This window comes from Coregonus lavaretus, assembly GCF_964263955.1.
Source record: "Coregonus lavaretus genome assembly, chromosome: 22".
NCBI lineage: Eukaryota > Metazoa > Chordata > Actinopteri > Salmoniformes > Salmonidae > Coregonus > Coregonus lavaretus.
In genome coordinates, this window is record NC_140009.1 from 4,989,779 (window position 1) to 5,014,569 (window position 24,791).

General features: G+C 46.0%; 3 protein-coding genes across 3 annotated transcripts in view; 1 reads left to right on the forward strand and 2 right to left on the reverse strand.

Moving 5' to 3' along the window:
- Positions 1-24,791, reverse strand: part of LOC311149472 (uncharacterized protein) — a gene marked incomplete at both ends in the record, with an annotated part of 790,865 nt that overhangs the window by 158,758 nt on the left and 607,316 nt on the right. The window lies entirely within an intron of this gene.
- traf3ip3 (TRAF3 interacting protein 3) lies at positions 1,356-10,974 on the reverse strand. The gene is made up of 15 exons (XM_084186848.1): positions 10,822-10,974; positions 9,795-9,886; positions 9,114-9,596; positions 8,525-8,903; positions 8,368-8,437; positions 8,194-8,221; positions 7,955-7,984; positions 7,709-7,804; positions 5,277-5,348; positions 4,154-4,297; positions 3,712-3,849; positions 3,099-3,234; positions 2,619-2,944; positions 2,214-2,330; positions 1,356-1,784 (listed from the first exon to the last, which is right to left on the reverse strand). The coding sequence occupies exons 2-15, from the start codon at positions 9,831-9,833 to the stop codon at positions 1,584-1,586; spliced, it is 2,259 nt and encodes a 752-aa protein (XP_084042974.1). The 5' UTR covers positions 9,834-9,886; positions 10,822-10,974; the 3' UTR covers positions 1,356-1,583.
- Positions 11,483-24,042, forward strand: LOC311149686 (ATP synthase F(0) complex subunit B1, mitochondrial-like). The gene is made up of 7 exons (XM_084186891.1): positions 11,483-11,603; positions 12,392-12,428; positions 14,170-14,312; positions 16,385-16,548; positions 17,798-17,923; positions 18,339-18,518; positions 23,800-24,042. Exons 1-7 carry the CDS (start codon positions 11,576-11,578, stop codon positions 23,875-23,877), a joined length of 756 nt encoding a protein of 251 aa, XP_084043017.1. The 5' UTR covers positions 11,483-11,575; the 3' UTR covers positions 23,878-24,042.

Here is a 24,791-nt window from a genome sequence, read left to right on the forward strand (position 1 = left end):
CTTTAACCATAGGTGTAGTGGCAGAAGCCACTGTGAAGTCCATGCAACAAACTCTGTTTTCGGGGACTCATGTTCGGGACTCATCAACTTGGTAGTGACGTATAATTGCTGCCTACCGTGTCTGCTCTTGTAGCAGTTGGTGATATTCAAACCATTTCAATGAGTCATTGTTTCATGAATCCTTTATCTTTAAACAGCGCCTCAAATGGGATCAGGCATGTTGACACAGCGTGGGCAATCCACAGGCCCACAGACTCAATGATCATTTGACAGATATACAGCAGAATCTGTATCTGAACAAGCAGTCGCCCCCTCCAGGACAGTCGCCCCCTCCAGGACAGTCGCCCCCTCCAGGACAGTCGCCCCCTCCAGGACAGTTGCCCCCTCCAGGACAGTTGCCCCTCCATCTGTTGTAAGATTTTTTTCATATGCTTTATCTTTTTGTTTTGTCTTGGGTATTTAAAAAAATAAATAATTCAACACTTTTCTCAAAAAAGTAAAATGTTACTATATTGGACCTTCCCCAGTCATTTTATTACAGTCGACTTCCACAAATTCGACCAATAAATATTTTATAGCTGAATTGTTTGTATAAAGAAAATGGACAGCATTTGTGACAATAATGTAAACACAATCATGAACATTAAGGCCGAGATCCGATCCGATCTGCTGTGTACCTTTTAAAGGCAATGTTTCCACACTCGTGGAGACCGCGTTCACGGTAAACGCTGCATATGTCGCCTCGGAAATTACCTTTAAATGTCAAGCGCACTACAACGCGGATCTACAGCTGATCGGATTGAATCCCGGTCTCTGTTTCTCAAACAAAATGACTCAAAACAGAATACTTATTATGATACTTAGCCAAATTATTTTCATGATCTGCACGATTTTTGTCCAACTAAAATATGTAGTACATTAGCCAAATATAATCATTTCAAACACAGATATTGAACAATTATTACATAATGATGCATAGGTAGCAGTGGAGGCTGCTGACGGGAGGACGTCTCATAACAATGGCTGAAATGGAGTCAGTGGAATGGTATCAAACGCCTGGTTTCCATGTGGTTGATACCGTTCCATTGACTCCATTCCAGCCATTGTTATGAGCCGTCCTCCCCTCACCAGCCTCCACTGGTAGACAGTAAATTGTTATTTTTATCCCCGGGTTTGTGTTATGTGTAACATTGTAAACATTCATGTTTAAATAAAATCAAACTATATATGCAGAGAGACTCCTTAAAAAGTTGAAATCAAAAGCAACTCATTCTCAGTCGTCATTCTCAACTCATCTATAAAGGCACACAAAGGTTCTGAATTATCAAATATAAAATAAATGAATAGATTGTTTTGCCTTTAATCATTTGGATTGTTTTTATTAGATTTTTTGTTAAAACATAAATTAATAATACTCAACAACAAAAAATCTGAATATACACAAAACAAACTATAAATCCTAATCCTAATCCTGTGCTGTGGTAGCCTGAGTCCCAGATCTCTTTGTACTGTCTTGCCAAGTCCAATGTCATAGAGTTGACGAGAGAGCCCAAACCGATGTGGGACACAGGCTAGTGCTGTGGTCAGATAGGCCTGAAGCAGCCAACATGTTGTGGAGAGGCAGCCTGCAGTAGATAGTCCTCTATGTGTTCCTCTACAGCTGAGTACAGGTCCTGGATTTGGTCCTTGAAGGGAGGATGCCATGCCCACAAGATGGCCGCCGCCACCATGGACAGGAGCGTTAGTAGTAGAACACAGAGCCACAACCAGGAGACACAGGGCTTCTAGAAACGGAAGGAAAAACACACACAATGAAGCGTAGTAAAAAAAAAAAACACAACATTTACTTCAAAGTGGATGTAACTGCACCATCAGGGGCATATTTCAGAAATGTATTTCATTATATGGGTTATGGGGGGGGTTATTGGGGGGTGGGTGGGGGGGGGGGGCTATAGGGGGTTATTGGAGAGTTATGGGGGTTATCATTTTTTTTTTTGGGGGGGGGAGGTTATTGGAGAGTTATGGGGTGGTTATGGGGGTTATGGGGGTTATGGGAGGTTATTTGAGAGTTATGGGGGGGTTTGGGGGTTATAAGAGATTTTGGGGGGTGTGGGGGGTTATGGGGAGTTTTGGGGGGTTATGGGGGGTTTTGGGGGGTTATGGGCCAAAGGACAACAAAGGGAGGGAGCTGCCCACACACACACACTGCTCACCCTGCTGCTGCGTCGGTGGCTGAGCTGTCTGAGTTCATCCCTGCACTGCGTCAGGCGGACCTGGCACGACTGGCACTCTGCCTCCACGGCCTCCAGCTCATTCTGCAGCTCCTCACACTGCACACGCACACACACACACACACACACACACACGCACACACACACACACACACACACACACACACACACACACGCACACGCACATACACACACACTATGAAATACAATGTTTTCACCATTGTGTATGAAATATATCATTTGGGAACTGAATTGAAACATCTTTACATTTAGCTGAGAATGACGTACTCCTGTTCCTCTTATTGGTCCAATTAAGGAGGGCGGACCTGTCATTATTCTCCTGTAACCAGTAGAAGGCCTGGGTTTATGAGCCCCCTCCTCCCTCACCTCTCTCTCCTTCAGCTGTAGTCGGTCCAGAGTGTGACGGAGCTGCTCCGCAACCTGATCTCCATCTCCCCATGATAACTGCTTCTGCTGTGACGATACAATCAGCTGCTCCTCCTCCTCCTCCTCCTCCTCCTCCTCCTCCTCCTCCTTTGGCTGCTCCAGCGACACAGTCAACTGGGCCAGGGTCTGCTCACACTCTTCGGACTCCTCTGATAAAACAGTCAACCGGGCCAGGGTCTGCTCACACTCTTCGGACTCCTCTGATAACACAGTCAACTGGGCCAAGGATTCCTCCAGGGACTCCTCCTGAGTCTCAGCCCTGGCATCTAGGAGTCAGGCAGGGCAAGATGAGATTGCCATTAATTAATTCCCTTAGTTTCTACTTCACTACTAAAAGATTTTCAGATGCAGAACCCCATGAAAATTGGTGTGTGTGCACAGTTGTGTGTGCATTGAACTGCTACTTGTGTGACCTCTAACCTCTCATCTCCTGGATCTGGTCCCTCAGGTTCTGGTTCTGTTCTTCCAGCAGAACAATGTTGGACTGTAACTCCTCCTCCATTTGCTGTACTGCCCCCAGCTCCTCCCTCAGCCCTGCCTCCTGACCCCTGGCAAGCTGCACACCACAGACCCCCAGCCTCTTACTTGGGCATTCATATAAATATAATAATAATAATAATATGCCATTTAGCAGACGCTTTTATCCAAAGCGACTTACAGTCATGCGTGCATAAAATTGTTTGTGTATGGGGTGGTCCCGGGGGATCGAACCCACTACCCTGGCGTTACAAGCGCCGTGCTCTACCAATTGAGCTACAGAGGACCACATCACACAGCGATGTCTATACACCATTTTTCCAGCATTAAATGTACACAGTGATCCCCTTAGATCCAAATTAGATCCACCTTTCCTCCAACTCCAGTGAGTCAATTACAGCAACCCACTGGATCACACAGTATGTAGCGGTCTCTCTGATCATGACGTAGTCTCACTTTGCCAGAGGCTAACTCATTATGATGGTATCCCTTCAGTGCCTCACAGAACACTCCCCACTGTGATATCTACTGTGTCTGTACAGAGTGACTACTGTACCTCCAGTTGGTTCTGCAGCTGTAGAACCTGTTCAGAGCTGATCTCCTGTCTCTTCTTCAGCTGTTCTGAGCTGTCCTTCATTTCCTCACACAGACCCTGCCACTGCGCCGACTCCACCCTGGCTGCCTGCAGCAGCATCTAGTGGACACGGGGAAGAAGTGCACCTACATTATACAGAGAGACAGCACCTAGTGGTAAGAGAAGTACACCTACATTATACAAGACAAGCCACTACAAGTTTTATCACTGTAGGGCTTCATAGTTTTCAACACACTATCTAGACAGTAGAAACCGGTGAAATGGTATGAGCATGTCCCTCGTTATAGCCAAAACTTAACATCAGTTTAGTATAAATGCAAAAGTGTGGGCCTGTACATGAACAGGGTGTCTGTAGGTGCCAGGGAGAGAGAGACAGACAAGAGGCAAAGAAAGAACCCCCAACCTCGAGTGTCTCGGCCTGGCTGAGCGCTTCCTGTTTCTCCTCTGTAGCCCTCTGGATGGCCTCCAAGGCTTTCTCCTCATACGCGCCCTTCTGTTTCTCCATCTGTAGCACCAGCTTCACTCCATCCCAGGGGAGCTTCTGTTTCTGTGAGAACCGCAAGTAATAAACTGGTCATACATAGACATTGCTAGTTGTGCTATACTGTAGTTGTGAGAAGAATTGACATGTTGAATGTACCGAGCTGTCTGTTTGAACTACTGGCGCACAGCTCGGACACCCATGCATACCCCCACAAGACATGCCACCAGAGGTCTCTTCACAGTCCCCAAGTCCAGAACAGGCTATGGGAGGCGCACAGTACTACATAGAGCCATGACTACATGGAACTCTATTCCACATCAGGTAACTGATGCAAGCAGTAGAATCAGATTTTTTTTTTTAAACAGATAAAAATACACCTTATGGAACAGCGGGGGACTGTGAAGAGACACACACACATAGGCACAGACACACGCACACACACACACACACACACACACACACACACACACAATAACATACGCACTATACACACACGTAGACATGGATTTTGTGTTGTAGATATGTGTTAGTAGAGTAGGGGCCTGAGGGCACACACTTAATGTGTTGTGAAATCTGTTGTGAAATCTATTGAAATGCCTTAATTTTGCTGGACCCCAGGAGGAGTAGCTGCTGCCTTGGCAGGAACTAACGGGGATCCATAATAAATACAAATACTTGAGCTTAAGCAGGTATAACCCACAAACCACATGACAGCACCACTCTCTATGAAAAGTATCATCAGATCAGTATGAGATGGTTGTTGGTTCTGAACCGAGATATTGCCTGAATGGTTGTTGGTTCTGAACCGAGATATTGCCTGAATGGTTGTTTGAGCAAAGGGCAGCACACAACAGTTTAAAGCCTACTAATGAGATTTAACGGGACGCCAAACCCTCACTTGTCAAACTCAAATGTGCAAACATTAGAAGCATCTGACAACCAAAATAGAACAAGCTAGAAATGACAAGAGTGATATAGTCTTTGTTGAGAAGGAGCACATCCTCGGTCAACAGCTGCAGATGCAGCAGGATGCTATTCTTACCTGCAGACAGACTTGCAGCTGCGTTTCTAATGCTCTGATCTTGTTCTTTAGTAGGTCTTCATTGCAGCGTGTCTGTGGGAGAGGAGAGGAAATGTATGTAGCCTGAAGTGTTACACTACTGAAACCTGCTGAGGAAAGACTAACGGCTGATTGACACCACAACGTGGTCTTCTCACTTGTCACCACGGTCTGTCTGTATGCACCAATCAAAAGGCAGACGCAGTCTGTTGTGAACAGAACCAATAAGAACACACCCTTCCGGTGTGAGAGCTAGAGCAGTCTCTCTTCCTAGATGCTGATGTTCTCCGATGTTACTCTGTGAGCAAGGTACAGACTAGAGCAGCAGGAAGCTAGCCCTTAACCACAGACTCATCCTGCCTGCTGTACCGTAGTCAGAAACAGAGAACACTACAGATACATCCCGTCTACAGATACTGTACACGATCACGGCACTGAGTTTTGTTTGTATGAGGCAGCCAGGTATGGCACGAGAGCAGTGGTGTAAAGTACTTAAGTAAAAATACTTTAAAGTACTACTTAAGTCGTTTTTGGGGTAATCTATACTTTACTATTTATATATAACTTTTACTTTTACTTCACTACATTCCTAAATAAAATATTGTACTTTTTACTCCCATACATTTTCCCTGACAACCAAAAGTACTCTTTACATTTTGAATGCTAAGCAGGACAGGAAAATTGTCAAATTCACACACTTATCAAGAGAACATCCCTGGTCATCCCTACTGCCTCTGATCTGGCCGACTCACTAAACACAAATGCTTATTTTGTAAATAATATCTGAGTGTTGGTGTTGCCCCTGGTTATCTGTACATTTTAAAAACAAGAAAATTATGCTGTCTGCTTTGCTTAATATAAGGAATTTTTAATTATTTATACTTTTACTTCGACTTTTGATACTTAAGTATATTTTAGCAATTACATTTACTTTTGATACTTAAGTATATTTAAAACCAAATACTTGTAGACTTTTACTCAAGTAGTATTTTACTGGCTGACTTTCACTTTTACTTGAGTAACTTTCTATTAAGGTATCTATACTTTTACTCAAGTATGACAATTGGGTACTTTTTCCACCACTAGGCAAGAGAGTGTGAGCCAGGTATAAGGAAAGTGGGTGTGGTATGTGAGCCAGGTATGAGGAAAGTGGGTGTGGTATGTGAGCCAGGTATAAGGAAAGTGGGTGTGGTATGTGAGCCAGGTATGAGGAAAGTGGGTGTGGTATGTGAGCCAGGTATGAGGAAAGTGGGTGTGGTATGTGAGCCAGGTATAAGGAAAGTGGGTGTGGTATGTGAGGCAGGTATAAGGAAAGTGGGTGTGGTATGTGAGCCAGGTATAAGGAAAGTTATTATTATTATATTATTATATTATTGAAAGTGGGTGTGGTATGTGAGGCAGGTATAAGGAAAGTGGGTGTGGTATGTGAGCCAGGTATAAGGAAAGTGGGTGTGGTATGTGAGGCAGGTATAAGGAAAGTGGGTGTGGTATGTGAGCCAGGTATAAGGAAAGTGGGTGTGGTATGTGAGCCAGGTATGAGGAAAGTGGGTGTGGTATGTGAGGCAGGTATAAGGAAAGTGGGTGTGGTATGTGAGGCAGGTATAAGGAAAGTGGGTGTGGTATGTGAGCCAGGTATAAGGAAAGTGGGTGTGGTATGTGAGCCAGGTATAAGGAAAGTTATTATTATTATATTATTATATTATTGAAAGTGGGTGTGGTATGTGAGGCAGGTATAAGGAAAGTGGGTGTGGTATGTGAGCCAGGTATAAGGAAAGTGGGTGTGGTATGTGAGGCAGGTATAAGGAAAGTGGGTGTGGTATGTGAGCCAGGTATAAGGAAAGTGGGTGTGGTATGTGAGCCAGGTATGAGGAAAGTGGGTGTGGTATGTGAGGCAGGTATAAGGAAAGTGGGTGTGGTATGTGAGGCAGGTATAAGGAAAGTGGGTGTGGTATGTGAGGCAGGTATGAGGAAAGTGGGTGTGGTATGTGAGCCAGGTATAAGGAAAGTGGGTGTGGTATGTGAGCCAGGTATAAGGAAGTGGGTGTGGTATGTGAGGCAGGTATAAGGAAAGTGGGTGTGGTATGTGAGGCAGGTATAAGGAAAGTGGGTGTGGTATGTGAGCCAGGTATAAGGAAAGTGGGTGTGGTATGTGAGCCAGGTATAAGGAAAGTGGGTGTGGTATGTGAGCCAGGTATAAGGAAAGTGGGTGTGGTATGTGAGCCAGGTATAAGGAAAGTGGGTGTGGTATGTGAGCCAGGTATAAGGAAAGTGGGTGTGGTATGTGAGCCAGGTATAAGGAAAGTGGGTGTGGTATGTGAGCCAGGTATAAGGAAAGTGGGTGTGGTATGTGAGCCAGGTATAAGGAAAGTGGGTGTGGTATGTGAGCCAGGTATGAGGAGGAGAGAGTTTCTTACAGTCCATAGAGTGTCAGAGTGGTGTAGCAGGGTGGAGCCACGCTTCTGGAGAACAGCCAACTTGTTCTTCAGGCCCTCCTCTCTCCATAGAGCCTCCTGCCATAAGGAGGTACAGAACAGATACAGTATGAAGTCAAAGATACACACTTCTATGAAGCACAACTAGCCGTACACATGTTCAACTGGGCACATGACGTTGTTGTTGCCATAGAACGACAAGTTGGGTAACAAATTGCAAAGTTTTACCTGCAAGTAATCAGCCAGCTGAAGAACTTCCTGTCATGGAGAAAAGTTCATTTTGTTACTGTATGGGGTGGGGTGTGTCTTTCACTTAAAACTGCTGTGACTGATCTCTATGGGGTGTGTCTTTCACTTAAAACTGCTGTGACTGATCTATTTGGGGTGTTTCTTTAACCTAAGACTGTTGTGACTGATCTGTATGGCACTGCACACAATGGTGAGCAAGGTGGATTGTGGAAACTCACAGATTCCTTGACGGTAACATAGCCAGGCCTGTATATTAGAGAAAATGCATTTCGTTACAGAGACTGACATCAAGAAAACAGAATCAGAGTTTTTTGGTGTGTTTTCTATTACTAGAGTTTTCACTGTGACTTCATCTGCCATCATTTCAAGAAAAATACTTGATTGAGACTCACTCTGTCTGTACGCTGGCTTCTTGCTGTCTCTTTTTAGCTCGGTTTGATTCACCTGTACCCTTCAGGATGCCTGGTAGAGTGAAATGGCAATTATTTTATTAAATATGACTTGGTCATAATTGTATAGTATTGAAGTGGAATAAAGAAATGTAAGTACCCTTATCTTTCTTTGTGGAGGCTTTTAACCTGGGCTGGACTAGTTCTCTGCTCGGGGTGGACGTCTTCGGGGTAGAGGTTGGGGTGCTGGTGTGTGGTTCTTTGATCGGTGTGGATGTGTGTGGAACTGAATCCTGTTTTCTGGTAGAGTTCTTCTTAGAGGTGGGTGGTTCTCTGGTCGAGGTGCAGATGGTTGGGGTGGAGGTAGGGGTGGAGGTGGGTGGTTCTCTGGTCGAGGTGCAGATGGTTGGGGTGGAGGTAGGGGTGGAGGTGGGTGGTTGTCTGGTCGAGGTGGTCAAGGTAGAGAAAACTGCCTCTAGTGTTCTAGTTCTGCTCTTCTCATTTTTCCTCACTGGTGTTTGATTTGTCCATATTGAGGCCTGGTGAATACAACAGTGATAATGAAGGAACTCGATAATTACGCTGTAACATTATCTTTTAATAAATATAAATGAGCTCTGGATAGTCAGAATAAAAGGGTTGTAGGTCTATTAACAAAAAGATAAACGTCAAATATAAATGATTGCTAAAATCAATAGGAATGCAGTAAAGTAGATGGTAAGCCATGAATGACATTTATATTATTTTACCCATTCACTGTTGTCCAGGTCATCTTTGGACGCCTTTATTCTCTTAACCATTATCAATGGTCGTCCATTGGACATAGGCCTAGGGGGCTGTGGCCAAGTGACGTTACCCTGCAAAGACTCTGTCTTGGCTTCGTCGCAGATGACACAACTGTCGTCCTTGACCTTTGCAGAGGCTTTCGCCCTTTGTGACCCCGGCAGATTTGACTTAGGTATCACACTGACCTTAGCCCGCACCGTCTCTGACTTGGCTGTGTCACAGATGACACAACTGTCGTCCTTGACTTTTCCAGAGTCTTTGGCCCTTTCTGGGCTGACTGAACGTCTTCTGTGGAATTCCTGCTGTCTCTTCCGCCTCAGCTCCTTCTTGATCCACTGTGTGTCCAGTTCTCTGGTTGGGCTCCGACAGGAAGTGACGTTGTTGCGTCCCCGGAGCTCCTTGTGTTTCTCTGCCCGCTGCTCACTCTTCTGGTCGTATTCTCTCACCTGAAGCAATAGAGGGTTTCGTGGTCAGACAACTGGAATAGGGATGCTACCTTAAATAAACGAATGATGCATCAGAAGTTGAGGCGCGACACTCTCTCCATTATAAAACGTATATTATTTATTGTAAATCCAAGGTTAAAAACATAGAGTGACCTTTCAGCCAGAGACCTTCATCTGGCAGAGTTGTTATTCTCTCACCTGAAACCAGTGTGTCAGGGTGATGTCCAGGGTCTCCATGGCAGTGTGTCCAGTCAGGTTGTTATGATGGGGGTGTAGGTCTAGTCTTACAACTGCAAGTGAATTTGTTAAAAATAAAGTTTATTGTTATTGCAATTGATATGCATAGACACGTTACAAATATAGCAGTTAAAATGGTTGTGTCAGATTGGCTTTTCCATTTTAATAAAATGAATGCATAAGTGGAGGTGGTGGATGACGTGGTATGAAAATGTATGCACTCACTAACTGTAAGTCGCTCTGGATAAGAATGACTAAAATGACTAAAATGTTAAATGTTATAACGTGGTGGATAACCTGGTGGATAACCTGGTGGATAACCTGGTGGATAATAACCTGGTGGATAACTTGGTGGATAACCTGGTGGATAACTTGGTGGATAACCTGGTGGATAATAACGTGGTGGATAACCTGGTGGATAATAACGTGGTGGATAACCTGGTGGATAATAACGTGGTGGATAACCTGGATGATAACCTGGTGGATAACCTGGTGGATAATAACCTGGTGGATAACCTGGTGGATAACCTGGTGAATAATAACGTGGTGGATAACCTGGTGGATAACCTGGTGCATAACCTGGTGGATAACGTGGTGGGTAACGTGTGGTGAAGACTAGCTGGGCAACTCAATCAGTAAATGACACACACCTTGAGAAGCAGATGAGGTGAATGTATAATTAGCCTACAACTGGTTGTTATTTCTTTGCCCACAGGTCTCAAACCATTCACAGTTCAACTTATCTCATAGCATTCTACAGTTGACAAGGAGCTCTTCATTGCTCCTCAAACTTGACAAATTTGTACATCTAACACAGAAAGTTTGTAAAACTAAACCACAAACATCTGGCAGTCGCTAAAGGCTTTATGTATCCAAAGCAAGACAAGACATTTCTCTGGCTGCTGTGACAACAGAGCTTCAGTAGGGAAGGGAAACGTGACTACAGAGAGGTTTTAGATATAGAGTTATTGCAATAGGTACATGTTACCTGCTCAGTCATCAATCTTGTTTGAAGTAATGGATCCTGAAGAGCCGGTGTGAAGTAAAAAAAACCAGCCACATACAGGCTTTCTCTCTCTTCTAAACTGTGTCCTCCTTGTAGATTTTCTGTCTGTCTTTCTCAAGTCGCTCTTTCTGTCTTGCATGTTTTTTTCAGGAAGTGGAGGGGATGAGGAACCACACCAGTCATATGTGTTCCTCTATCTCACCAACCAGCTGTAGCACAACTGATGCCACACACTGGTGCGACCCCTTGATTAGAGACTGCCTGGCCCAGTTGACACTGTAGTTGGGTGTAGAATGTGGCTGTTTGGTAGAGTTTTCTCACTCTCCCTCTCTCTCAGCGAGACTGGTCAGCTGTTCACAGTGCTATGTACTAGCTATGTACTTCTGTACATACTGTAAGTTCGTATAATATGTAACTACTGGACATGATGCATATAATGTAAAACTCCTATCAATGTATTATTTTGTGTTTGTGTGTTTACTAAATATCCCTTTACTAAACATCCCGTGCAGCAAAGGTCAAATATATATTACTTGTGTGCCGCCTAGTGGTGGGATTAAACGTTGAACAACAGGACAATTTGTATGACATGGGACATACAAATCCCGTTTATAATCTCGCGATGTTTGACAAGAACGTCCCAGTTCTCCGCCATCCTTGTGAGGCGCTTTGCAGTAGAAGGGCACGAAGAGAAGGTGGCCAGTAAACCAAAGACTTGGCACTTCTTCGTTCAACCATGCTGTCTAGAATCGTTTTCGTTTCAGGTATGCATTATCAGCGTTTCGTACGTAATATTGAGTTGAAATAGCAGTAGTAATGCCACGAAGTGTGGCTGACTTGAATGTGAAGCTGAAGGGTAAAGTCAGGAGGAGAAGGCCGCAATCACAATTGAATGAGCAACATGCTAACCAAGCAAGAACAGGCTAAATATAGCTAGCTAGCTAGTAAACGTTAAATGTTACGTGCAAAATTAGTCATTGTCCAATCTGGGTAGTTATTGCACCCAGGATTTGGAATAACTAGCTAGTTACTGTAAATGTCAAGGTAGCAGTCAATGTTTTTACGTTAGCCGGACTAGCCTCTGATCTCTGCCCTTGCTTGTTTGGAAAGGTGGCAAGCCTTCCACAGTTAACTCTGTTTGCATAGCTACTGACAGCTGGCAACTCCTCATCGTGCAAGTTCATCATGCATGATATTGGTGTCTTGAAGTAGGTATTTGTTTGTTAACCAACTAGTTAGCTAAATATTTAGCTATGTAGTTAGCTAGGGACAATGTCGAATCCTGGACGCTAGCTAGTTTGCTAACTGTCATGGCTATTGCACTTGACAGCTGACTAACGTTGGCTAGCGAAAGCTTGTAAGTGGGCGCAGTTCGCTAGCACAGACTCTGTTTGTTCATATTATTCCCAGCCATTATGTGCTAAATTGAGCAGCAGAGCAGACTCTTTCAAACAGCCACATGTTTCGTTGACACTTTCATTCATGACATTGAAAACATTTGTACTTGTCTTTTTTATTTTTTTATTCTATTGACTGTTCTTTCCTTCTCCAGCTAATGCTGTGAAGAGCGGTGGTCCCCTCGGCGCTGGGTATGCACCTGTTCATATGACTTTTAACTGGAGCTAGATTGTTTTCTCCAAATAAGCCTTGTTGCAAAACTTTTAAATGTCAGTACGCTGCGTTTCAAATAGTCAAGCAACAATCTAATTAATTCAGGATTTGTACAATGTATACCTAGACTAAATATAAGCCTTCCACAAACATAAAACCCACTCATATTGTAATTATTTTATCAAAATAGCTTAACCTCCTTTTTTCATTAATCACTGATCTGGTTTTCAAGTCTGTCTATGAAAATACCATTTTTTGTAAAAAAATCACAAAACAATCACACAAAAAACAGAATGATGCACAATGTACATCCACTAATAATGACCAACTTCTGGTAGCAGGCATTATAGGACATTAACACAGGTCTCAAGCACAAGCCCACATGCTAGTGAGTAGCCAGCTAATCTTTATATTTAAAGTCTAGCCAACTTGGATCTATTTGCTTGCAAACAAGGTAGAACAGTTGAACTGTTATGAATACACCCTCCTGTCTGTCTCCAACCGTTTAAACAACATAGCCTGTTCACTTTGTTCAGATGAAATGAAGTGGCCTACCTGGATAAGAATATACTTATTTCTCAGAATGTGAACCAGTTGCCAGTTCCTTATATACATTTATATTTTTATGCTCATTGCACATTTTATAAAACACAGACTAGACAGCAGGCACATAACAGTATGTGGCTAAAGGGATGCTAGTGCCACGGCAATGGTACACGTGACAGAAACTGAGCGTTCATTTCCCACAATCCCACATGTTCAATTATACTCCCGTTTTTTTAATAGGGCTGCTTCATTCCATGTTTTGGGAGTTGAGACATAAAAAAGGTTCAGTTCTCTATTACAGTAAAACAATGTCATTGTGTTTCAGTGTCCATATGACTGGTTCTGTTGGACCAAACTTCAAATGCAAATAGCGAGTTGAAACCGCTTGTCAGAGAGGAAGAAGTCATCTCTCATCTTTGTTGTTGTGAGTGGCAGGGGGAGGGGCTTGGTGTGAGTGGCAGGGGGAGGGGCTTGGTGTGAGTGGCAGGGGGAGGGGCTTGGTGTGAGTGGCAGGGGGAGGGGCTTGGTGTGAGTGGCAGGGGGAGGGGCTTGGTGTGAGCGTGGGGAAAGTGCAGCACAACACAGAAGGAGCGAAGAAGACGAGACCAAAAACAAATGTGCTCATAAGAATCTTGATACAGGCATTTGGAACATCGCGCTATCCAGCCTAAGCTAGATACATCTGCTTGTTTTACATGCGTAAAATCATGGGGCGGCAGGTAGCCTAGCGGTTAAGAGCGTTGGGCCAGTAACCGAAAGGTCGCTGGTTCGAATCCCTGAGCTGGCAAGGCAGTTAACCCGGAACAACAACTGCTCCCTGGGCCACAATGACGTGGACGTCGATTTTAGACAGCCCGCCGCACCTCTCTGATTCAGAGGGGTTGGGTTAAATGCAGAACACTCATTTCGGTTGAATGCATTCAGTTGTGCAACTGACTAGGTATCCCCTTTCCCTAAATGCCAATTCACACTATACATGTCATTTTAATGGTCCAGTAGTTTGATAGGATTTGGCAAACTAGATATTTGTTAAATATAAATAACTGAAATAAGGGTGACCAAAATTGTAATGGTGACCTTGAACTCTACATTGAAGATATGCATGCCCATCTTCTCCATGGTTCCTACAATAAAGTCTGCCTGTCCCCTGTCCCCTGTCCCCTGTCCTCCCAGGCTGGCCCAGCTGTCCCACCTCCACACGTCCCCCAGCAGCCAGGCCCCAGTCCCCGCTCTGCCAGACAAAGGAGGCAAGACACGCCATGGCATCATCCCCGAGGAACTCTTCCAGCTCCTGTACCCCAAGACTGGAGTCACAGGTCAGTAGAACTTCCCCCAACCTGGAGCAACGTTCGGATAGAAATATATGTAGAACAATAAAATAAATGTAGAATAAACTAATAATTTAATCTGTATTCATTACATTTCTATCTGCATAATCAACAACGTTTGCCTATTGAATGTGGCCATGAACTTTCACCCCCCCCTTCCTTCCTTCCCTCTCTCCATCGCTGCCTGCTTTCCTTCCCTCCATCGCTGCCTGCTTTCCTTCCCTCCTCCCCTCCATCGCTGCCTGCTCTCCTTCCCTCCTCCCCTCCATCGCTGCCTGCTCTCCTTCTCTCCTCCCCTCCATCGCTGCCTGCTCTCCTTCCCTCCTTCCCTCCATCGCTGCCTGCTTTCCTTCCCTCCTCCCCTCCATCGCTGCCTGCTTTCCTTCCCTCCTTCCCTCCATCGCTGCCTGCTTTCCTTCCCTCTTCCCCACCATCGCTGCCTGCTCTCCTTCCCTCTTCCCCACCATCGCTGCCTGCTCTCCTTCCCTCCTTCCCTCCAGCGCTGCCTGCTCTCCTTCCCTCCTCCCCTCCATCGCTGCCTGCTCTCCTTCCCTCCTTCCCTCCTTCCCTCCATCGCTGCCTGCTCTCCTTCCCTCCTCCCCTCCATCGCTGCCTGCTCTCCTTCCCTCCTTCCCTCCATCGCTGCCTGCTCTCCTTCCCTCCTCCCCTCCATCGCTGCCTGCTCTCCTTCCCTCCTTCCCTCCATCGCTGCCTGCTCTCCTTCCCTCCTCCCCTCCATCGCTGCCTGCTCTCCTTCCCTCCTTCCCTCCATCGCTGCCTGCTCTCCTTCCCTCCTCCCCTCCATCGCTGCCTTCTCTCCTTTCCTCCTCTCCTCCATCGCTGCCTTCTCTCCTTTCCTCCTCTCCTCCATCGCTGCCTGCTCTCCTTCCCTCCTCCCCTCCATCGCTGCCTGCTTTCCTCCTCCCCTCCCATCTACTTTTCCCTTGACACTCGTATTTTGTTATCACCCCCAGGTCCCTACATCCTGTTCTGTTATCACCCCAGGTCCCTACATCCTGTTCTGTTATCACCCCCAGGTCCCTACATCCTGTTCTGTTATCACCCCCAGGTCCCTACATCCTGTTCTGTTATCACCCCCAGGTCCCTACATCCTGTTCTGTTATCACCCCCGGTCCCTACATCCTGTTCTGTTATCACCCCCAGGTCCCTACATCCTGTTCTGTTATCACCCCCGGTCCCTACATCCTGTTCTGTTATCACCCCCAGGTCCCTACATCCTGTTCTGTTATCACCCCCAGGTCCCTACATCCTGTTCTGTTATCACCCCCAGGTCCCTACATCCTGTTCTGTTATCACCCCCAGGTCCCTACATCCTGTTCTGTTATCACCCCCGGTCCCTACATCCTGTTCTGTTATCACCCCCGGGTCCCTACATCCTGTTCTGTTATCACCCCCGGGTCCCTACATCCTGTTCTGTTATCACCCCCAGGTCCCTACATCCTGTTCTGTTATCACCCCCGGTCCCTACATCCTGTTCTGTTATCACCCCCGGTCCCTACATCCTGTTCTGTTATCACCCCCGGTCCCTACATCCTGTTCTGTTATCACCCCCAGGTCCCTACATCCTGTTCTGTTATCACCCCCAGGTCCCTACATCCTGTTCTGTTATCACCCCCGGGTCCCTACATCCTGTTCTGTTATCACCCCCGGGTCCCTACATCCTGTTCTGTTATCACCCCCGGGTCCCTACATCCTGTTCTGTTATCACCCCCAGGTCCCTACATCCTGTTCTGTTATCACCCCCGGGTCCCTACATCCTGTTCTGTTATCACCCCCGGGTCCCTACATCCTGTTCTGTTATCACCCCCGGTCCCTACATCCTGTTCTGTTATCACCCCCAGGTCCCTACATCCTGTTCTGCTTCTCGCTCTCTCCCCACTCACTCTCCTCTCTCTCTCCCCCCGCTCTCCTCTCTCTCTTTCTACCCACCCTCCTCTCTCCTCGCTCTCCTCTGTCTCTCTCCCCCGCTCTTCTCTCTCTCCTCTCCTCTATAAATGATACTAAATAAACGTGGGCTTCTCCACTCCTGTTGTCTCCAGGCCCCTACATGCTGGGTGCTGGGCTACTCACATACATCCTCTCCAAGGAGATCTACATCATCAACCACGAGACCTTCGCTGCTGCCTGCATGGGTACCGTCATCATCTATGGTGTCAAGAAGTTTGGCCCCGACGTTGCTGCTTTCGCTGACAAACTGAACGAGGTGCGGAACTTGTTGTCCTGAGTTTGTTTGGCCTATTTGATCATTCATTGCAGGTTTTCTTGTCATAAATCTTTGGTCATTTGTAGTAGTTCTGGAGCGGTATTTCCCAACTCCAGTACCCCCAGCAGCCCAACTCTGGTCCTCCAGTACCCCCCAGCAGCCCAACTCTGGTCCTCCAGTACCCCCAGCAGCCCAACTCTGGTCCTCCAGTACCCCCCAGCAGTCCAACTCTGGTCCTCCAGTACTCCCCAGCAGTCCAACTCTGGTCCTCCAGTACCCCCCAGCAGTCCAACTCTGGTCCTCCAGTACCCCCCAGCAGTCCAACTCTGGTCCTCCAGTACCCCCCAGCAGTCTAACTCTGGTCCTCCAGTACCCCCCAGCAGTCCAACTCTGGTCCTCCAGTACCCCCCAGCAGTCCAACTCTGGTCCTCCAGTACCCCCCAGCAGTCCAACTCTGGTCCTCCAGTACCCCCCAGCAGTCCAACTCTGGTCCTCCAGTACCCCCCAGCAGTCCAACTCTGGTCCTCCAGTACCCCCCAGCAGTCCAACTCTGGTCCTCCAGTACCCCCCCGCAGTCCAACTCTGGTCCTCCAGTACCCCCAACAGCCCAACTCTGGTCCTCCAGTACCCCCAACAGCCCAACTCCAGTACCCCCAACAGCCCAACTCCAGTCCTCCAGTGTTTCTGCTCTGGAGTACTGTAAAGATGCACCATGTTAACGCACAGCCTCGTTTCTATTAAATTTTCTATTGAGGCATTTAGCTCCCCCTCCCCCCTTATTTAATGTCACCAGTCCTGAGACATTGAATATGTTATGCAAACTGTCCACCATATGCTGTCCCTCTGAGGCTCGTAGTCTCATAGCTGACCTATGACCCTGACCCTCTGATGGTGGCTGTGTTCTGTTGACCCTCTGACGTTGGCTGTGTGGTTCTGACCCTCTGACGTTGGCTGTGTGGTTCTGACCCTCTGACGTTGGCTGTGTGGTTCTGACCCTCTGACGTTGGCTGTGTGGTTCTGACCCTCTGACGTTGGCTGTGTGGTTCTGACCCTCTGACGTTGGCTGTGTGGTTCTGACGTTGGCTGTGTGGTTCTGACCCTCTGACGTTGGCTGTGTGGTTCTGACCATCTGACGTTGGCTGTGTGGTTCTGACCATCTGACGTTGGCTGTGTGGTTCTGACCATCTGACGTTGGCTGTGTGGTTCTGACCCTCTGACGTTGGCTGTGTGGTTCTGTGTGGTTTTGCAGGAGAAAGTTCAGAAGGCTCAGGAAGTGAAGGACCTGGCCATGAGCAGCTTGGCTCAGGCCATCCAGGATGAGAAGAAGGAACAGTGGAGGGCGGAGGGCCGACAGATGCTCTTCGACGCTAAGAGGGTGAGTTACTGACTGAGGTCTCCTGTATGTTAAAGCTGAGCTAAAGCCTAGGCTCAACCATACACACTCAAATTAGGTCAAATCAATCCAATTAAAAAGTATTTGATAGGCCTACTTAACATGGTCTTAAGTCCAGGAGTAAGCTTTTTATCTAGGTCTGTTTAACCACTCCTAGGACTGGTTTTCCGGACACAGACTTAACTAAGCATAGACTTGGATTAAAAAGCATTGTCAATGGAGAATATCTGTTTTAAAGAGAGTTTTAATCCGGGACTAAACTTTCTCTGGGTCTGGGGAAACCAGACCCTAATGTCTTGGTTAGATTTTTAGCATGAGATGGTGTACTAATGTCTTCTCCTGTCCTCCTCTTCTCCGTTCTTCTTCCTCCTCTTCCTCCGCACACACGCCACCTCAGAACAACGTGGCCATGCTGCTGGAGACCAACCGCAGGGAGAGGGTCCACATGGTGACCAACGAGGTGAAGAAGAGGCTGGACTACCAGATCGCCTTGCAGACCCTCCACCGCCGCATGGAGCAGGAACACATGGTTAACTGGGTGGAGAAGAACGTTGTCACCAGCATCACCCCCCAGCAGGTGGGTTAGGGATGGGAGACCCATGGGGAACATTAGGTATTTGACTGGAGTGTATATAGTCAGGAAGGAGACGGGAGATGGAAGGTCTATATACAATAGTGTATATAGTCAGTATAGAAGGGTAGGTCTATATACAGCTCTGGAAAAAATTAAGAGACCACTGCAAAAATATACGTTTCTCTGGTTTTACTATTTATAGGTATGTGTTTGGGTGAAATTAACATTTTTGTTTTATTCTATAAACTACTGACAACATTTCTCCCAAATTCCAAATAAAAATATTGTCATTTAGAGCATTTATTTGCAGAAAATGACAACTGGTCAAAATAACAAAAAATATGCAGTGTTGTCAGACCTCGAATAATGCAAAGAAAATAAGTTCATGTTCATTTTTAAACAACACAATACTAATGTTTTAACTTAGGAAAAGTTCAGAAATCAATATTTGGTGGAATAACCCTGATTTTCAATCACAGCTTTCATGCGTCTTGGCATGCTCTCCACCAGTCTTTCACATTGATGTTGGGTGACTTTATGCCACTCCTGGGGCAAAAATTCAAGCAGCTCGGCTTTGTTTGATGGCTTGTGACCATCCATCTTCCTCTTGATCACATTCCAGAAGTTTTCAATGGGGTTCTGGTCTGGAGATTGGGCTGGCCATGACAAGGTCTTGATCTGGTGGTCCTCCATCCCCACCTTGATTGACCTGGCTGTGTGGCATGGTGCATTGTCCTGCTGGAAAAACCAATCCTCAGAGTTGGGGAACAATGTCAGAGCAAAAGGAAGCAAGTTTTCTTCCAGGACAACCTTGTACGTGGCTTGATTCATGCGTCCTTCACAAAGACAAATCTGCCCGATTCCAGCATTGCTGAAGCACCCCCAGATCATCACCGATCCTCCACCAAATTTCACAGTGGGTGAGAGACACTGTGGCTTGTAGGCCTCTCCAGGTCTCCGTCTAACCATTAGACGACCAGGTGTTGGGCAAAGCTGAAAATTGGACTCATCAGAGAAGATTACCTTACTCCAGTCCTCTACGGTCAATCCTTATGGTCTTTTACAAACCTCAGCCTGACTCTTCTTTGCTTCTCATTGATGAAGGTCTTTTTTCTAGCTTTGCACGACTTCAGCCCTGCCCCTAGGAGCCTGTTTCGAACCGTCCTCGCCGTGCACTTCACCCCAGCTGCCGTTTGCCATTATTTTTGTAGGTCACTTGATGTCATCCTACGGTTGTTGAGTGACATTCAAATTAGTTGGCGGTCATACTGGTCAGTAGAGTCGTTTTCGCCCTCTGCCGGTCTGTAGTTTTGTTGTCCCCAATGTCTGCTGCTTGACCTTGTTCTTATGAACCGCTATCTTAGAAATTTTAAGGATGGAAGCAACCTGACGCTCACTGTATCCCTCTGACAGTAAAGCCAGAATTGAACCCTTCTTTTCCTCACTCAAAACTATCCTTTTCAACTCTTTTGGCATGGCCAATAGTTATTTTCTGATTAATATTACTTTTGAGGTACTATTAGCACTGTTTTTGCCATCCAGCTGGTCCTGTTGCAAGATGATAGTGATGACCACAGAAGTGGTTTTTATACTTTTCCTTGTTAAATAAGATTTGGTTCATGTGATCACCTAATCAGTACCTAATTCAGTAGAATGAGGTGTGCCTGTGTTGGAATTCAACAGACACTGGAATGGAATGGCTGTCATACATGTAGAGATGCTGATTTTAAGAAACATTTGCAGTGGTCTCTTAATTTTTTCCAGAGCTGTATATAGTCAGGATAGAAGGGTAGGTCTATATATAGTCAGGATAGAAGGGTAGGTCTATATATAGTCAGGAGAGAAGGGTAGGTCTATATATAGTCAGGAGAGAAGGGTAGGTATATACACTGCTCAAAAAAATAAAGGGAACACTTAAACTAATCTCCTGAGTGGCGCAGTGGCCTCCTCCACGTCTCCTGATGTACTGGCCTGTCTCCTGGTAGCGCCTCCATGCTCTGGACACTACACTGACAGACATAGCAAACCTTCTTGCAACAGCTCGCATTGATGTGCCATCCTGGATGATGTTTTGGTCACTTTTGAATGCTGGCGGTGCTTTCACTCTAGTGGTAGCATGAGACAGAGTCTACAACCAACAAGTGGCTCAGGTAGTGCAGCTCATCCAGGATGGCACATCAATGCGAGCTGTGGCAAGAAGGTTTGCTATGTCTGTCAGCGTAGTGTCCAGAGCATGGAGGCGCTACCAGGAGACAGGCCAGTACATCAGGAGACGTGGAGGAGGCCGTAGGAGGGCAACAACTCAGCAGCAGGACTGCTACCTCCGCCTTTGTGCAAGGAGGAGCAGGAGGAGCACTGCCAGAGCCCTGCAAAATGACCTCCAGCAGGCCACAAATGTGCATGTGTCTGCTCAAACGGTCAGAAACAGACTCTGAGGGCCCGACGTCCACAGGTGGGGGATGTGCTTACAGCCCAACACCGTGCAGGACGTTTGGCATTTGCCAGAGAACACCAAGATTGGCAAATTCGCCACTGGCGCCCTGTGCTCTTCACAGATGAAAGCAGGTTCACACTGAGCACATGTGACAGACGTGACAGAGTCTGGAGACGCCGTGGAGAACGTTCTGCTGCCTGCAACATCCTCCAGCATGACCGGTTTGGCGGTGGGTCAGTCATGGTGTGGGGTGGCATTTCTTTGGGGGGCCGCACAGCCCTCCATGTGCTCGCCAGAGGTAGCCTGACTGCCATTAGGTACCGAGATGAGATCCTTAGACCCCTTGTGAGACCATATGCTGGTGCGGTTGGCCCTGGGTTCCTCCTAATGCAAGACAATGCTAGACCTCATGTGGATGGAGTGTGTCAGCAGTTCCTGCAAGAGGAAGGCATTGATGCTATGGACTGGCCCGCCCGTACCCCAGACCTGAATCCAATTGAGCACATCTGGGACATCATGTCTCGCTCCATCCACCAACGCCACGTTGCACCACAGACTGTCCAGGAGTTGGCGGATGCTTTAGTCCAGGTCTGGGAGGAGATCCCTCAGGAGACCATCCGCCACCTCATCAGGAGCATGCCCAGGCGTTGTAGGGAGGTCATACAGGCACGTGGAGGCCACACACACTACTGAGCCTCATTTTGACTTGTTTTAAGGACATTACATCAAAGTTGGATCAGCCTGTAATGTGGTTTTCCACTTTAATTTTGAGGGTGACTCCAAATCCATTAATAAGATTATTTCATTCATTCAGATCTAGGATGTGTTATTTTTGTGTTCCCTTAATTTTTTTGAGCAGTGTATATAATAGTGTATATAGTCAGTATAGAAGGATGTGTAATGATGATATTTACACGTGTGTGTGTATAGAAGGGTAGGTACAGTGCCTTCGGAAAGTATTCAGTCCCCTTGACTTTTTCCACATTTTGTTACGTTACAGCCTTATTCTAAAATTGATTTATTCTTTTTTTCCTCAACAACCTACACACAATACCCCATAATGACAAAGCAAAAACAGGTTTTTATAATAAAAACGAAACAAAAAACGGAAATATCACATTTACATAAGCATTCAGACCCTTTACTCAGTACTCTTTACAGCCTTGAGTCTTCTTGGGCATGACGTTTCAAGCTTGGCACCTGTATTTGGGGAGTTTCTCCCATTCTTCTCTGCAGATCCTCTCAAGCTCTGTCAGGTTGGATGGGGAGCGTCGCAGCACAGCTATTTTCATGTCTCCAGAGATGTTCGATCGGGTTCAAGTCCGGGCTCTGGCTGGGCCACTCAAGGACATTCAGAGTCTTGTCCCGAAGCCACTCCTGCATTGTCTTGGCTGTGTGCTTAGGGTTGTTGTCCTGTTGGAAGGTGAACCTTCGCCCCAGTCTGAGGACCTGAGCACTCTGGAGCAGGTTTTCATCATGGATCTCTCTGTACTTTGCTCCGTTTATCTTTCCCTTGATCGTGACTAGTCTCCCAGTCCCTGCTGCTGAAAAACATCCCCACAGTAGGGATGGTGCCAGGTTTCCTCCAGAAGTGACACTTGGCATTCAGCCCAAAGAGTTCAATGTTGGTTTCATCTGACCAGAAAATCTTGTTTCTCATGGTAACACACACACACACACACACACACACACACACACACACACACACACACACACACACACACACACACACACACACACAGTTGAAGTTGGAAGTTTAAATACATTTAGGTTGGAGTCATTAAAACTTGTTTTTTCAACCACTCCACAAATTTCTTGTTAACAAACTATAGTTTTGGCAAGTGGGTTAGGACATCTACTTTGCATGACACAAGTCATTTTTCCAACAATTGTTTACAGACAGATTATTTCACTTATAATTAACTGTATCACAATTCCAGTGGGTCAGAAGTTTACATACACTAAGTTGACTGTGCCTTTAAACAGCTTGGAAAATTCCAGAAAATGATGTCATGGCTGTAGAAGCTTCTGATAGGCTAATTGACATCATTTGAGTCAATTGGAGGTGTACCTGTGGATGTAATTCAAGGCCTACCTTCAAACTCAGTGCCTCTTTGCTTGACATCATGGGAAAATCAAAATGAATCAGCCAAGACCTCAGAAAAAAAAATTGTAGACCTCCACTAGTCTGGTTCATCCTTGGGAGCAATTTCCAAACGCCTGAAGGTACCACGTTCATCTGTACATAACAATAGTACGCAATAGTAATCATTTTCTTCTGTTGGGTTTTTAATGACTGCTACTCTGGGTTCTCTTCAAATGCTTGAGCAATACCAACAATGGAGTAATCACACACATGGAGTAGTCACACACATATTTGACATGACACCCCAGTTAGGGTCGAACAAACAAGTATTCTGAAGAAGCTATGCTCTTTGAACCTAGGTCTGGCTACCACGTGGCAGCTCTACCAGCCGTTGTGTACACAAACACAACTGGAGACTGTGTAAGTCTCTCTGGATAAGAGCGGCTGCTAAATGACTAAAATGAGACATGCCATAAATCCAAAACTTTCCTGCACGTGGTATTGAAATACTGCTCTTCAGAATACTGCGGTGTGACTTAATGATTTTCCCAGGGGTGGTGGGTCAGAGTCATGCTGTGTATAAACTCTCCACTAGAGGTCCTGCCATGTTTTCTGTATGTAGCTTGTGAACTCCAATGGCCAATAGAATTTACAGCTCAACTTTCTGCAATAGGCTTTGATTTTTTTCTTGATTTCTTTGACCCTTGACCTTTTGTCATGCCTTGCTGTCTGACTAACCCTGTTGGTTCGTTTTTGTGTTTCAGGAGATGGCGAGTATTGCTAAGTGCATCACAGACCTGAAGGTGTTGGCTAAAGTCCAGCAGGCAAAGGCTACTGCGTAACTCACTACATGTACTGTCTAGACACACTCTCCTGAACCCCAACTCGTTGATGCCCACTTTTCATTACAAATAAACTATTTCCTCTTTAACGATATGGTCTGTCCATATGTGTGTGTATATACACGTCAACTGATCATAAAATAAAAGGTTCATTTTATTCACTAATCTTCTAGTTTGGTGTTGTTCTTAACCACAGATGGAGAATGTTACAGTCGTCATAGAAGCTGTTTGTTTTCAATATGTACTGCGTAATTATTGTTACATTTATTCTCAAATCAAAACATTTGATAGTAATACTGGTGTGGATTCTGGTTCAACTTTAACCAATGGACCATGACTAACTTTGACTAGGCCCGGTGTCGTATTGTGCTGGAGAATTGCATAAGAGGTTTGAGTTGAGTTTTGTGATGCACTTCGATCAACAGGATCTAATTACCAGGCGTTCCCAAACCTTTGGACTCATAACGTAGAAAACTTTTCATCAAGCCTTAACGACCCATCTAGATACTCTGAAGTCCCAAATGGCACCATATTCCCTATGTAGTGCACTACTTTTGACCAGTGCCTATAGGGATCTGATCGAATGTAGTGCACTATATAGGGAAGATGGTGCCATTTGGGATATACACTAGCTGTAGGGCTGGTCCTTCTCTCCGTCACCCCTGGGGCCTGTTCAGGAGAGTGTAATGATACAAAATCCTAATGCTTTGAACAGATATGATTGTTATGTAGTGCAGGGCATTGTTACAGCTCGTTAGATTTTCTGTCAACGTTGTAAGATTTTCACCTCACTGAATACACCCTAGTCTGGTTGACTTTGACCGTGACGTTTCCAAGCAGGAAGTCCAAGGATGGATATTTGTTGCTTTTTACCTGCCCGATGGTTTCGGATGCTTGTCTTCAACGTGTGAAAT